We start from the raw sequence: 14,486 nt of genomic DNA, 5'->3' as shown, positions 1-14,486 counted from the left end.
AAATTGTTCACTGGGAATACTGTATGCTTTACAAATTGTTTGGATTTAGTTAAATTACCATCAATTTTCCTAAACAGCAGAGTTCTTAGATTAAAATTTATAGTCTTTACTCTGGCTAAATTAATCCTATTCACTGCATGTATCAAATAGTCCAAAATTTAATTAGCTGTGAGCTGGATCTCTAAGTTATAATTATTTAATTACTCCAAAATGAAAACATAATCAAAGCAATATATCTCCACAAGGTTTTGGACTGTCCTGCAAAATTATTACACCCAGTATTAATTTTTCTTTTTGAAGTATACTTTGTTTTGCGAAATAAATTAATGCTCCATTAGCTGCAGACACCACAGTGATGAGCAAAACACCAAAGCCCACCTAAATAAAACAAAACAGAGAACATCTGGGATTTCAGAAGAAACACCACTTTAAATATTTCAAATTAAATAAAGTAACACGTCAGATTAACCAAATAGTACTCTGGGAGTCAAAGCCTATAAATCTGTGCTTTACTTTTTGCATTAGAGATTAGAAAAGAAAAAGAAAGCCTGGACTAAGCAAAAGAAATAAACAGATCTAAATCAACCTCAACTCTTCTTGAAATGTCTCTTTCCATAACTCCTTGGAAAGTCAGCAGAGCTCGGAGAAAGATAAAACCTTGCTGCAGGTATGAGGTCAGGTCAGCCCACAAGTTCAGCCTTTAAAGAAATCACACATTGCTTTATGGCAGATTTAATCACAGATCCCAAATGTCCTGTTGCCTTCACCTACAGAAGTTTTGGTTTACAGTTTCATGCACTGAAGTAGCAGAAAGTACAAACTCACTGAAATCTGAGCTCCCGGGTTCAGGGGAAAAAATCTCCAGGATTGTTTGCTTCTCAAACTTTAATTTGCAGAAGAGAAACATTAGATATGGATATTAAAAAAAAACCCCAACCCACACTGTTTTTACTACGTGGCAGTAATGGAAATCCATAAAATTAGTATCATCTGATTTTTATGAAAATCAAGTTAAATGATACCCCAAAGCTAGTAAAAATACTGGCTTAGCTTTCTGTAATAATTATTTCTTTATACAATGCACTGGGTTCCTTCTTACCACAGGAATTGTAGCATTTCGAGACACAACCAGACTCTCTGAAACAATGGGGAAAGTTTCAAAGCCTTTTTTTATCAAAGTCATTTTATATACTGAAACCCCATAAAGTACAACGAGCTCCCAAAGCTTGAGGGAAAAAACTGGAGAGAAAAACTAATTAGAATGTGAATTTCCCTCACCAAAATTCTTGCTGGGCACATGTTTAAACATGTGCATCATCTAAAGTGATCAACAGAGCATAAAATCTGTAAGGACAGAAAATATCCTGCTCTGAGCTGGCAGCTGATCCCTGTGGCTCCCCACCTGGGGAGTGTGGAGAAAGGACATTGGGAACCACAGATCCCTGAGCCCTCCTGCCCAGCAACCTCCCCCTGCCAGCCTCACCTGCTGCCAGCTTGGAAATCACCACCCAAACCCAGCCTGCACACAAAGCACACCAGAAAAAGACCTGCATCCTCTTTGAAAAGGACACTGGAGCAGTTTGTCCAGAGAAACTCCATCCCTGGAGTGTCCCAGGCCAGGCTGGACAGGGCTTGGAGCAGCCTGGGATGGTGGAAGGGGTCCCTGCACAAGGAATGAGATGAACTTTAAGGTCTCTCCCAACCCAAACCATTCTGTGATTCTGTTCCGAGATTCCACAGCAAATAAACTGAGAATTAAATGCCAATCCCCCACGTCTTAGAACAGAAATGGCTTTGTGAGTTTGGCTGGGGAGCTCATTTACTTGGGCAAAACACTGCTGTATCTATTATATTATTACAGCACAACTTCTATTTATCTAAGCACCTTAAAATAAAATAGCAATAAAAATGCATTTAGCACAAAAGCTCTCTGGCTTTGAGCTATGGCAAAAATGGCATAAAGAAATAAAATGTAATAATTGTCACCCGGGCAACAGTCCAGAATGGACAACAGGCAAACTTCTACAGTGATTTTTGTCTGAAGAGTCAAAAAAAAAGAGCTTTTACTCTTTCAAGAGGTGCTGTGTCCTCACAGAATGAAACACAGAAAGGGTTGGGCAGGAAAGGACCTTAAAGCTCAGCTCATTCCTCATGGGCAGGGAAAACTCCACATCCAAAGGAGCAGTTTCTGTCCAAACCCTGCCCCATCCTCAGCAAGAGAAGGGGAGATGGCAGAACATCCCAACATCAGTAATTCAGCATAAGAGGGCTCTAACAGCCTGGCTTATTAATGGAACTCAGCTGACTCTCCCCTGGGGAGATGATGATGATAAATAGTAGTAACAATAATAATAATAATAATAATAATAATAATAATAATAATAATAATAATAATAATAATGGCAATGGCAAGGTGGATTGTTCAGTGTGAACAGGAGCTTCTGTTCAGGCCCATGAAGAGCTGGGAGCAGCAGGACTCGAGGCACAGGTACAGCTCCAGGTGACCCTGCTGAGGGCCATGCTGGGCACAAACAGCCCCAGCACTAAGCCCAGCCTAACCAGACACGAAGCAGGGCAGACACCTGCACTAAACCAGCATGACAGCGAGGCAGGAGCACCACAGATGGCTCCTTAGCTTGGAAAAAGAACAGAAAAGCAGGACTTGTGTGCTGTAAAAACAGTACTTTTCTGTGCATGGACCACATTCTGACCCAAGTAGTTTTGCCATATGTATAAAAGTAGGATGAAAGCACCTTCTTCCCCCAAAAAGCTGTTTTCTCCAGCCACACAGCCATCCAAAATACATCACTGAAGAGGTATTAAAAAATAACGATCACATGAAGGTTTTTTATGTGACCTGCATTTCTCTCAATGTCAGGTTGTGAAAACAAGCCATGATGATCATGCCCCCAGAAGGCTACTGTTGTTTGCAGAAGCTAAAAGCGAGCTGGTATTTCATTAATTCAGCAACAAAAGATTTCATGAATAAGGAGCTGGGGCAGCCTGGCAGCATCCCACATCCTTCAGCTGAATCCAATCAAACCCCAGTTCAAAAGAATAATGAACAGGGAGTATTTATCTGTCTAAATGGCCATTCCATTGACCTAACTCCAGCAAAAGGCACAGGGAATAATTTGCACACCCTGCAGTGGTATCCTGTGCTAGCATGGAGCAGGACTGTCCAAATGGGCCCAGGACAGCCCAGAAATGCCAGAGGCTTCCCAAGATGTGAATCCCTTCTCTTGCTGAGGCATTCCAGTACTGAAAACTGAGCTGTAATTAAAGGTGCAGATGCAAATGTACCTTAAACCTGCAGTTAGGTGAGAACCAGATGGGAGTTCTGTCATCTCACTGCACGTGGCTAATGCAGAACCCAGCCCTTGGTAATGCAGGGTGTTTGAATTTATCCTTTCCAGATAGAGAACTGCACTCCTGCCCACTGGTGGCACATCTTAAACTGGATGGCAAGGATAAACAAGGTAGTTACTAAAGTCTCCTTGAATTTTTATTTGAATCTGGGCATTTTTGAGATGGAGGATCTCACTTTCCTTCTACTGAAGGGAAAAAAACCCCCATTTTATTTCCAGCTTAACAGGGAGAGGAACGAAGGCAACACCATCACTTTGGGAAATGCTCCTTATAATGTGGCTCATCCATGCAAAACCCAGCCTTGTGATTAATCCCAGATGGTGCCTCTCTCAAGCACTTAACTTTAGATCCTCTGCTCTACCAGGAACTACCTGTGATATGCAGAGAACAGTGCCATGAGTTCTTTCAACACACCCAAAATGCAACAATTCCCCTTTCTTTTTTTTTTTACCATTAAAATTCAGTGTCAGGGACAGAACAAACACTATTCTGAAGGAGAAAGCAATTTTCCTACCCTACTCCATTATGGTCCAGACCTTCATACCTTTTCTCACACTTAAAATGAAATCAACTTCAGATGATGGTGTTTTTATATAACCAAAAAAAAAGGCCTTTCTTGTACTATGTGTACTGAAACCCCCTAATTACAGAACTGTTAGACAATGACAAATGCTTGGACAATTCTGGCTATTCCCAGGGTACCCCCAGGCAGCCAAACTGCTCTTTCTCAAGTCAAGAAATGTGAAAAAAGAGGTGGTTTTCTGATTGCACACAGAGCTGCTGAAAGTTCAAAGCATCACCACCCACAGAGAGCAGCAGGTCAGCAAATCCCTGCTCCTCAGTGAGAGCCTCTCTCCAAGGGGAAGATCCCCAGGGATGGATGATTTTTTTAAACCACTGAAGCAATCACCACATGGGGAATCACTGCAGGTACAGCAGCAAAATGTCATTTTGCAACATCCCAAAAGCCAGATGAAGTGAAGGAAAAGCTGTGTTTGCAGGCTGAAGGTGAAGCAAGGAGACTGGAGAAAAAGTGAAGACAAAATACTCCACTTGCTAACGAGCTCTCTTGCCTCGTGGGTGAACTCGTGCCAGACACAACTAGAGAAAATAAGTATTTTAAGTTGCAACAGATCAAAACAGATTACAGCATGAAATTTATTTTCAGGATGGGGAATATCCCTGTCATCTGTAAAAACACATATGGCGACGTTGAGGGGGCTTTGGCTTTTTTTTTAACGAAAAGTGTGAATTTCCCTGTAAAGCACACATGCACTCCAAGGATTGATTTACTGTCCCCTTCCTGCCTTTCAACAGCCCCTCCCCACGCAGAGCTTGTGAACATGCTGAGAGCACAGACTTTGCTGACAAGACATTGCTTTTCACAGGCCAGTGATTTTTGTTTCGCTGCAAACACATTTACCTGCCAAAGGCCAAGTTCTCAGTTGGCATAAATCAGCACAGCTCCTTGCTCAGCCACCTAATTCCACTTCCAGGCTTTATTTAAAGATTCAAGATGCCTCTCCCTCCCTGCACACGCTAAAGGGAACAATTACCTCGAGGAACTCATCCCCCAAGTGCATCCAGGGCAGAGTTTTACCTAGAGGAACCCATCCCCAAAGTGCATCCAGAGAAGAATTTTACTTTGAGGAGCTCATCCCCAAAGTGCACCCAAGGCAGAGTTTTACCTCCAGGAGCTCATCCCCAGAGAGCATTCAGGGAAGAGTTTTACCCAGAGGAACTCATCCCCCAAGTGCATCCAGGGATGAGTTTTACCTCCAGGATTTCACCCCTGATGAGCATCCAGGGAAAAGTTTTACCTCCAGAATTTCATCCCCAAAGAGCATCCAGGGAAGAGTTTTACCTCCAGGAGCTCATTCCCAAAGAGTACCCAGGGAAGAGTTTTACCTCAAGGAACTCATCCCCAAAGAGCATCCAGGGCAGAGTTTTACCCAGAGGATTTCATTCCCAAATTGCATCCAGGGATGAGTTTTACCTCCAGGAGCTCATCCCCCATCCCCAAAGTGCATTCAGGGATGAGTTTTCCCCAGAGAAGCTCATCCCCAAAGTGCACACAGGGAAGAGTTTTACCTAGAGGAACTAATCCCCCAAGTGCATCCAGGGAAGAGTTTTACTTTGAGAAGCTCATCCCCCAAGTGCATCCAGGGAAGAGTTTCACCTGCAGGAGCTCATCCCCAAAATGCATCCAGGGCAGAGTTTTACCTAGAAGAACCCATTCCTAAAGAGCACCCAGGGCAGAGTTTTACCTCCAGGAGTTCATCCCCAAAATGCATCCAGGGAAGAGTTTTCCCCAGAGGAACTCATCCCCAAAGTGCACCCAGGGCAGAGTTTTACCTAGAAGAACCCATTCCTAAAGAGCACCCAGGGCAGAGTTTTACCTCCAGGTGCTCATTCCCCATCCCCAAAGTGATTCAGGGATGAGTTTTCCCCAGAGAATTTCATCCCCAAAGTGCACCCAGGGCAGGGTTTTACCTCCAGGAACCCATCCCTAAAGGCACCCAGGGCAGAGTTTTACCTCCAGGTGCTCATTCCCCATCCCCAAAGTGATTCAGGGATGAGTTTTCCCCAGAGAATTTCATCCCCAAAGTGCGCCCAGGGCAGGGTTTTCCCTCCAGGAACCCATCCCCAAAGGCACCCAGGGCAGAGTTTTACCTCCAGGAACCCATCCCCAAAGGCACCCAGGGCAGAGTTTTACCTCCAGGAGCTCATCCCCGATGAGCATCCGCCCGTCCCGTCCCGCGGGGCCGTCGGGATTGATCCCAACCACGAAGATGCTCATCCTGGAGCGGTCCTTGTTGCCAGCCAGGCTGAGCCCCAGCCCATTCTTGTCTTTCTCCAGCTCAATAATGTGCAACTCTCCCGGGAGATCTGCATATCTCTGCCTGATTTTTTCTGGGAAGGTCAAAACATAAAGGGAGTTAGAACATAAAGTGAGTTATGTGCAGATGTTCAACAACAGGCACAAATATGCCAGAAATTTATGGCTTCTCAGCAAATAAGTGCTTTTAACAGAGGTCTTTTCAGCACAGACTCTAAAATATCATTTGCTCTGTGTGTATCAGTCACACAGCAAAATTCAGCATCAGCTGTAAACCGTGTTTTTTCACACAAAACCCACACTATTTTTAATTATTTGCACAACAGCCTGGTTCCAAACCAAAACTTTTCTGAAAGGAGGGTAAACAAGGAAATTCCAGAGGCACCTTTACCTTACAAAACCTATCAAATTCAGGAAACTCTCGTAAAGTTCAAGCTGGTTAATTAACCACTGCGGGAAAGTGAAGCCCTTAATGGCACAAACATTACTGCAAGCTCACATCTCAAGGTAAAACCTTCTGCTTCCTCCTGGTGACTCAGGAATCTTCCCAGCACGCTCCGCTTAACTCCACGGGCTGATTAGGCAGAGCAGATGTCAGGGATGATGCAGATGAGTGATTGCATTTTTAAATGCAGCCTCACCTGATATTAAGGTAGCTATTTGTCTTTCATCTGCATTTCAAGCATTCCTGTGACAGAGCTCGATATATTTGCAGAGTTATTGGGAGCACACAGCGTGGCTGGGGATGCTGACAGGTTAATCTCAGTGTCTTTTCACCACTGGCATACAAACATCTATCAGCACTGCTGGGGAGGGCAGCTCTTCCCTGTCTGCTCTCCCTTTGTAGATTTGAAAGCCAGTTTAAAGCAGCACCTGCACCCTTCAGCTGGGCCACACGTTTGAGAGAGCAAGTCAAAGTACACCCCTATGGCTGGGTGTCACCTTTAGCACAGAGCCCAAGGTGAGAGAAACTGCTGCATTATGCATGAAAAGGAGAAATAAGGGATATTATATGTTCAACCATATCCCTGAGTCAGCAGCAGGAGCTAGATCAATATTAGCTACTACCACCCTCCTGGGGAAGCATATTTTAATAGTATGATTTAACTGCTGTAGTGAATGTTCCCATGACAACAAGAAAGAGGGAAAAGGGGAAGGTGAGAGGGAGGCAACCGAAAGTGAATAAAAACTGCTGAGGAGAAAGAAGATGAGGTAGAGATGTTCCTCTCACAGCCCCTGTGCTGTCAGGGTGATTCAGCTGAACGTGGGATGTTCCCAGTGGCTCTTCTCTCCAAGGGTCCTTCCTGAGTAATTGTTCCAGCTGCAGCAGCCCCTTGTGCCTTGGCAGAGCCCACTGGGACATGGAGAGCAGCTTCCCATCTCCAGCCCCAGCTGCACCCAAGAGAATTACCCACTGAGAGCAACCAGCCTTCCCCTTGCTGTATTTCCAGGCTGACATTTTCCTGCCACGCTCAAAACCCCCAGTGCCCGAGCCCAAAATCCCCAGGGTGTACAGCCAGGGTGAGATGTTATCCCTGGAAAGCTGCTAAAGCCCTACAGAGCTCTGCACAAAATCACAGTATCACAAAAAAAAATTAGAAAGCTCATTTGCTACTATTAGATGCCCCCAAAAATTCATGTAACTGCGTTAAATAAATGGCAATCCATGTAGCTGCATGGCTCTTTAATGTATTTCTTAACTAATGGGGTCAACTTGTAATTAGAGGATGGATTTGGAAACTGTTTTGTCTTCCTAGTAACAGAACAGCAAGACAGGAAGGGTCTCAAAAATGGAGTTGCTGAAAGCAAAGGAGATGCAGCCCCACACAGCCACACCTGGTTTGGTCACAGCACTGAGGTTTAATTTCTTTGCCCAGCAGGCCAAGTCCAGACCTGCAGAGCTCTAGGGCATTTGCTGCCCACCACAATTAGACAAATAACTCATTACAGCACAGCAAAGAGCTGCAGCACACCCACAACTGGGCACACAGCAGAAAATGTTTTTTCTTATTGCTTGCATTTTTGTGGCTAAAAACCAAGAATTGGAGCTGGAGGGCTGCTGTCCATCACCTTCTGCACAGCTCCCTGCACTGCTGGCTGTACATGGGTAACACATCTCACTGCTGTTTGCCAGGAGCAAGGAACATGTTCAAGCATCACTTGAACAACTCACAGCCGGGTGCACAGACAGGAGCTGAAGGAGCAGGAACACACACACACACACACACACACGTTTAAATGAAGTGCAGATGAAGCTGTACATCTTCAGAGACTGCCTCAAAACTCATTCCTGGCTCGTCAGTACAATTCCCCAGCAGGAGCAGCCCTGTGACACTGAAACACACATTGCTCCAGCCTCTGCCTGCAGACAGAGTCCCTCTGTGAATAAGTCTGTAATTCCACGGTGCTTCCTCCCCAAAATGAGTTTTCTCACATGGGAGAAATGTTGGCAGTCCAGAAGCACATGTGTATTCATTTCCGAGCTGGGCTGGAACTAAAAGTGAGCTTTAGTCCTTCAAAAACCAGTGGTTAGGCAATTGCCTGGGATGGGACAAAGCCCCACTAAAATTCCTGCATTGGGCCAGGTCTGGAAACCTGGTGATTGAACCCCAGCTCTGTGCTCCAGCCCTGCCAAAATGCCCCACTGTGGGAACAAATCTTGGGGTAAAGAAAAAACCCATCTGGGCAAAAAGCAGAGACCAACTGCAGGGCTGGTTGCTTTATTTGTTAAGGAGCTGGGTTGGTGTTTTTTGTTTTTTCATTACCTGTTGGAAGAAATCCTTACTTACAACAGAAGGAAGCCTCTGTGTGGACTCAGCCCTTGCTTCTAAATCATCACATTCATTTCCAAAGCAACTCTTCCGTGGTTTGAGATGGCTGAGGTGACTAACAGGTAAAACAGAGGGAGGGAGGCAGGAGGATGCTCTGAGCCAGCCCCATTTCCATCCTGGCAGGAGGCACTGCTGTCCTGGAGAAGGGACAAGTAGAGGCACCCCTGCTTTTAAAACCAAGCCTGTCCTAGCACAGGCTGCCTCCTGCCTGGCCAGCAGAAGGTTCTGGCTCTCCCCAGTCCCTGGAAGGGCTGTCCTGGCCAGGCAATAAATGACAACAAATTCCCAGCGGTGCTGCCTCGCTCATCCAATCTGCATACAAACATCCTCTGGGCATCCAGCTGACTCCCTACAGCACTGTCAGGGTAGGCTCAGCTTGCCTCTCAATAATGATCCCACAAAATCATTTTAAACAAGTATTTACTGCTTAAACAAACCTGCATCTAAGGCATCTTCCCTTCAATGCCCTTTTCAGCTGTTTTCTCTCCCCTCCAGCTGGTATCAGTTTTCAGCTGGCTGCCTAGGGTTGGGGAGCCAGTTAGCATCTGCTTTTGCAAAGAATTCCATTATCTGCCTTCATTACCAGATACTTTACACGAGGCAATTGTAATTCTGTTGTCGCTGCATCACACATGGGACTCGGTGTCTCTTGTTTTGGCACTGCTCGGGGCTGTTTCCACATTCGTTTCCACATTCGGTGACAATATGCCCATCACAACTTCTGCAAACACATCTCACCAAGGATATTTCACCAGCTAATACTGCAGCCAGCTTCTCTTAAAAAACACCACACAGATGTAGCAGGAGCCAAAAGCACGAGTAAACGCTTTAGTGATCACTCCTGCAATGATATTTCCCTGTTATATTAGCAGGCAATTACATTTCAAAGGGAAGCCCTGGAAATGGAAGACAATTGCTCCCAAACAATCCACTATTATGCGGCTGCATATGTTTCCCTGCCTCAGCCACTATTCCTATTATATTAAACAGAGAGATAAAAGAAATAAATGGGGACAATATGGTCAGGATATTGGAGTTTGCACGATCTAGTACTGCAACAAACACACAATTTATCTGCAACGCCAGACCCAGCCACCACTTCTCAGGAAGGCTCTTTAAATGACAGATATATAAAAGCAGTTGCTGAAGAGCCTGCTTCCCAAACCTGCTGAAACCTCCAGGTAAATGAGCTGAAAGGGAAGAGGTGTTGCTTTGGAAAACAGTGTCTCTGTGTGATGAGAGTCCATCCAGAAAAGGTAAAATAGGGAAGAAAAGGCTCTGGGTGACTCAGCAAGGTGATGTGGTTCAGTACCAAATGCTCAATATTAAATATGTCAAGGCAAAACATAAAGAAAAGGGGAAAAAGACCACAAAGACAGACAAGAGCTGATATCTGAATACAGAAGGTGATGGTGGGGATTTTCCATCCCTCTTGTGTCACCTCAGATCTCTGTCAGCAGCATATGCTGGCTTTTGGAGATGCCATTTATCAGCCCGTGCTGGTTCTAATGCATTTATCTCCCATTTTTACCCCACAGCACAAAACCTGGTTCCATCCTGGCCCTCCCCAGCACGGCTCAGGCAGCGCTGCAGCAGCACTGCTCCTCACTGGGCAGTGACAGACATCAGCATGCAGGCAGCATCCCCTGCACACAGCCAGCCCTGCATATCAAGCAACCAATTCCCTTCCTGATTTCACTACAAACATTAAAAAAAATTAATGTAGGAAGTCCCTTGAAAGCTAACCCTAGAGCTGTGAGGGCAGCCCGTCTAATTTACTGATTACAATTTACAAGAACCTAAATAAGCATATTGAAGGGACCATAATTGAACAAATGGGGTTTAGAATTCTCCCACTACTAATAATATAATAAGCTTATTGTTTTAATCTTCCCACTAGCCCTCTATTCAGCTCCAAGGAGGCAGACAGTTCTTCAAACCTTATCTCAAATGCGATGCACTCATCTGTTTTCATAAGCTTTCATGAAAAAATAAGAGTATTTTTGTAATGCTTTTCTAAATTCCATTAAATCATTGCAATTCTTCTCTCAGTGATCAGCAAGCATGAGAAAAATAGGGCATTTGTACTCGAATATCTAAATGGAAGGGCCAGAGATGCTGTTCTCAGCAGTCCCCCTCCCTCAGGTGATGAGAGGTACATCCTTGTGAGTGCTGTTATCTCCAAACCTGGGGGCAGAGAGAGCTTCCCACCTGGCCCAGAGACTCAGCATCCCCTCCAATCTCCCTGTGACATCCCTTTGGCAGCACTTTGCTCTGCCTACACCATTTGGAAATCATTTCCCAAACCTGAAGCGATGATTTGCAGAGAAAAACAAAACTCAGCATTCCTATTTTCCCTTTGGCAGACTTCAATTAATTCCTCCAGTCAAGAAGAAGAGCTCCATGGCCCCTTCTTCCCCAAAATACTGCCAGCCAGAATACTCTAACATTACTTTAAATCCCTTGAGGGAGAGAGCATGCACCAGGTGCCACAAACAGCCCAGGGTGGGCTGCACACCCTGACAAATATGACAAATACAGCTCACCCAATACAGACCTCAAGTGCAAACAAGCAGGCATTAAACTCTCCTGAGACAATATTCTTACCCTCAGCTGAAGGTTCCTTCTTTTCCTCTTGTTTTGTGTGAAAGATCTGGGCTCTTATTTGGGATCTCCAAGTTTCTTTTTGCTGCTCCCTCCAGCTCAGGCTCCAGTTGTGTTTTGCTCCTCTCATTCTCAGCTCACAGAAGGAAACTTTCCTTCTCTCCTTAAATCCCACCTGTCCCTCACATCACTTTTTACAGCAGGAAGTGGAAATTTCTGCTGATGCTTGTTAACCCATCCAGGAAGAAGGGGATAATGAGAGCCTCCACAATCTGATTCAAGTACCATTTCAGCCTTTAGAAACTGTTAACCATTAATTACTTCTTCCTATAATCAAGGGAACTATCACACCCCCAAAGACAACAGCGGGGAGAAAAGTGACTGAAAACCAGGGAAACTGTGGTCCATAACACCAGAGAGCATCTCCAGTGCTTGCACCATTTCACAACAACATTCTGCACAAACTGAGTTTTTACCCAGAATTTTTTTCCTTATTCAGGCCCAAAGCTTCATTCTGAGGCTGCACTTCCATTACACAACATGTAAGTCCTCTGAGGAAGAGATATTGCATATTTTCCTTTTTTTAATTAGATGAGAAGGCCATGACGAGTCTATTCATACCCGTGTTTATCTTTTAAAAGGAGATTTAAGTGGAAGTGTGGTAAATAGAGCATCCCATGCTAATAATTGGTGATTATAAGGGAATCTTCCTTCCCCTGCACACAATCCTTCCACTCATTTGCCTTTCCAATGATGCATGAACCCCCAAGAAAGCACTTGGTTTCCTCAGAAGTGACCTCCTCTGGGTGCTGTGGCAATCACTGGAGCTGAGCTGGGAATGCCTCTGCTCCAGCTGCTGCTCCCGAGGTCCTGCAGGCTCTGCAGCAAAGCACTGGCAGCTCTGGGACCCTGGCTTCCTCCAGACAGGAGACACCCTCCTGGAGCATCACACTGCCACTGCTTGATGAAACACAACCAAAGAGCAACAAAACTTTGGATAAAATCCACTGTGAGGATACAAATGGTAATGTGTAAAAATAAATCATGTTGTGGTTATGCCAGAAGAAGGCATTTCTGAAGTAATTAAATCCTTAAATGTAAGGTGGGCTGCAATGACAGCTGCTGTAGATACCTTTTTTAAGAGAAAAATCCCAGAGAAACACTCTGATGTAAATATCCCAGTGCATTTTGTGGCACTGTGCAGCTGAAGTTACTCAAAGCCAACACCCTGCACTCCCCAGAGCTCCCCAGCTCGGGAGCATCCTGGAGATAAGGCTCAGTTATCTCTGCTCCCCGAGGAAAAGAGCCCTGCTGCTGCCTCCCACAGCTCTCAGGGAAGGCTGGGTGTGAGAACAGGGCAGGAACATCAGGAAAGACTGCAAAGTCCCAGGGAAATTCCAGCTGTGCAACAGGGATCCTTAAGGATGTACCAGCACCACACTCCAGCTGCTTTAAGGACCCCTTTCCCACCTCAGTTTTGGAGAATCTCCCAACTGGGGCAGAAATGTCTTTCCTAAACTACTCTCACATAACCACAGGATCCCAGGAGGTGGGAGTGACCCACAAGGCTCATGCAGCTCCTGGCAGGATCAGGTTTTCTGCCCTGCTCCTGCTCACTTTGCCCTGGTAGAATCTATGACCTGTTCCCTACATTTGGATTTGCGAGCTGCTCCTTCATTTGATGATCCTAAATGTTGGGAATTCTAATCCATTGCCTTCTCCACTTGGTCTCAATGCAGACAAACGAATATTGTGAACATTTAAATTCTTCCTGCCCTGACAGGAACAATGTAAGCTGATCCTGACAGTGTTTTATCTCTAATAATAATGTTCCCACAAAGCAATGGGCACAGCCATTATCTTGGAATCTTTCTGCATGGAGTCTAATTAAAGAGAACCACATCAGACTCTTGTCAGAAACTGAGGGTTTGTTATCTAATGAAGATTTTTAGGGGGCCAATGGTAAGTAACTTCAAGAGGCAGCACAGACAACACCTCCCAGAAGTCAAGGTGAGGAGACATTTCTCACTTAGTGATTCATTTAATTCCATTAATTTAAGAACCTGCAGTAAGTAAAGCCTGAACCTTCTCCCTCTAGAGTGGGACTAGCGAAATTTGGACTTAATAATAAAGACTTTTTGAGCAGCAAACCCAGCCTGTGCTGATGAGTCCAAAGATCTACACAACATCCTCCAAGGAAGGTCTCCAGGGGAACCGCCAGGCGCTGTGAAATGTAGGAAAGAACTCCAACAATGTAAAACTTCACATAAAACCAGAACAGCAGCACTAACAAGCCATAAAAATAAAAAAAAGACTAAGGAGCTGGTTGTGGAAGAGCAGGTGAAGAGGAGGAAATGACACTGGGATAAGAGGTGGTGGAGAGTCCCAACCTCTCTCTGCTGTGGCAGCAGAGCCCTGAGACACAACTAAGCCACCTCACAGGGACTTGACAATGACTACATGAAACTTTTGGATTAAAAACCCCCACCCCAGAAGTCCTACATTTGCTGGCACAGCAGTTTTTAAATGTGCTGTGACAGTGATTGAACAGATTTAGAGCTGGATGAATCACTGGGAGTGTAAAACCCAGGAAAATGCCCACGGAGCTGGGCTGGGAATTACAGAGAGAGCCTCAACAGCAAGAAGCCCCACAGAAGATTGATCATGACCAGCTACTTCAGCTGTGAATTAATTCAATGGCAATCTTAATGATAAATTTTAATTCTCTTCTCTATTTTTAGGTTTTAGTTGTTTTGCTGAAGATTGATTGTAACTGTCAAGCTAGGTACTGCAAAAATAGAGTTACTTGCACCAAAATATTGTATTAACATTGCACGTTCCTT

General features: G+C 44.9%; 1 protein-coding gene across 6 annotated transcripts in view; it reads right to left on the bottom strand.

The window, feature by feature from the left end:
• PATJ (PATJ crumbs cell polarity complex component) overlaps window positions 1-14,486 on the bottom strand; it is a 138,924-nt gene that overhangs the window by 50,678 nt on the left and 73,760 nt on the right. For all 6 annotated transcript variants that reach the window (XR_005627700.1, XM_039711657.1, XM_039711659.1 and 3 more), the window contains one exon: window positions 6,086-6,282. Coding sequence is in view for 5 of the 6 variants with exons in the window: in XM_039711657.1 (XP_039567591.1) it covers window positions 6,086-6,282 (197 nt within the window). In the remaining variant the exon portion in view is untranslated. The remainder of the gene's footprint in view (window positions 1-6,085; window positions 6,283-14,486) is intronic.

Source organism: Passer montanus, unplaced genomic scaffold (assembly GCF_014805655.1).
Source record: "Passer montanus isolate IOZ18808 unplaced genomic scaffold, ASM1480565v1 scaffold25, whole genome shotgun sequence".
Taxonomy (NCBI): domain Eukaryota; kingdom Metazoa; phylum Chordata; class Aves; order Passeriformes; family Passeridae; genus Passer; species Passer montanus.
Note: the sequence above shows the minus strand (reverse complement) of the source record. Positions and strands in the feature narration are given on the sequence as shown.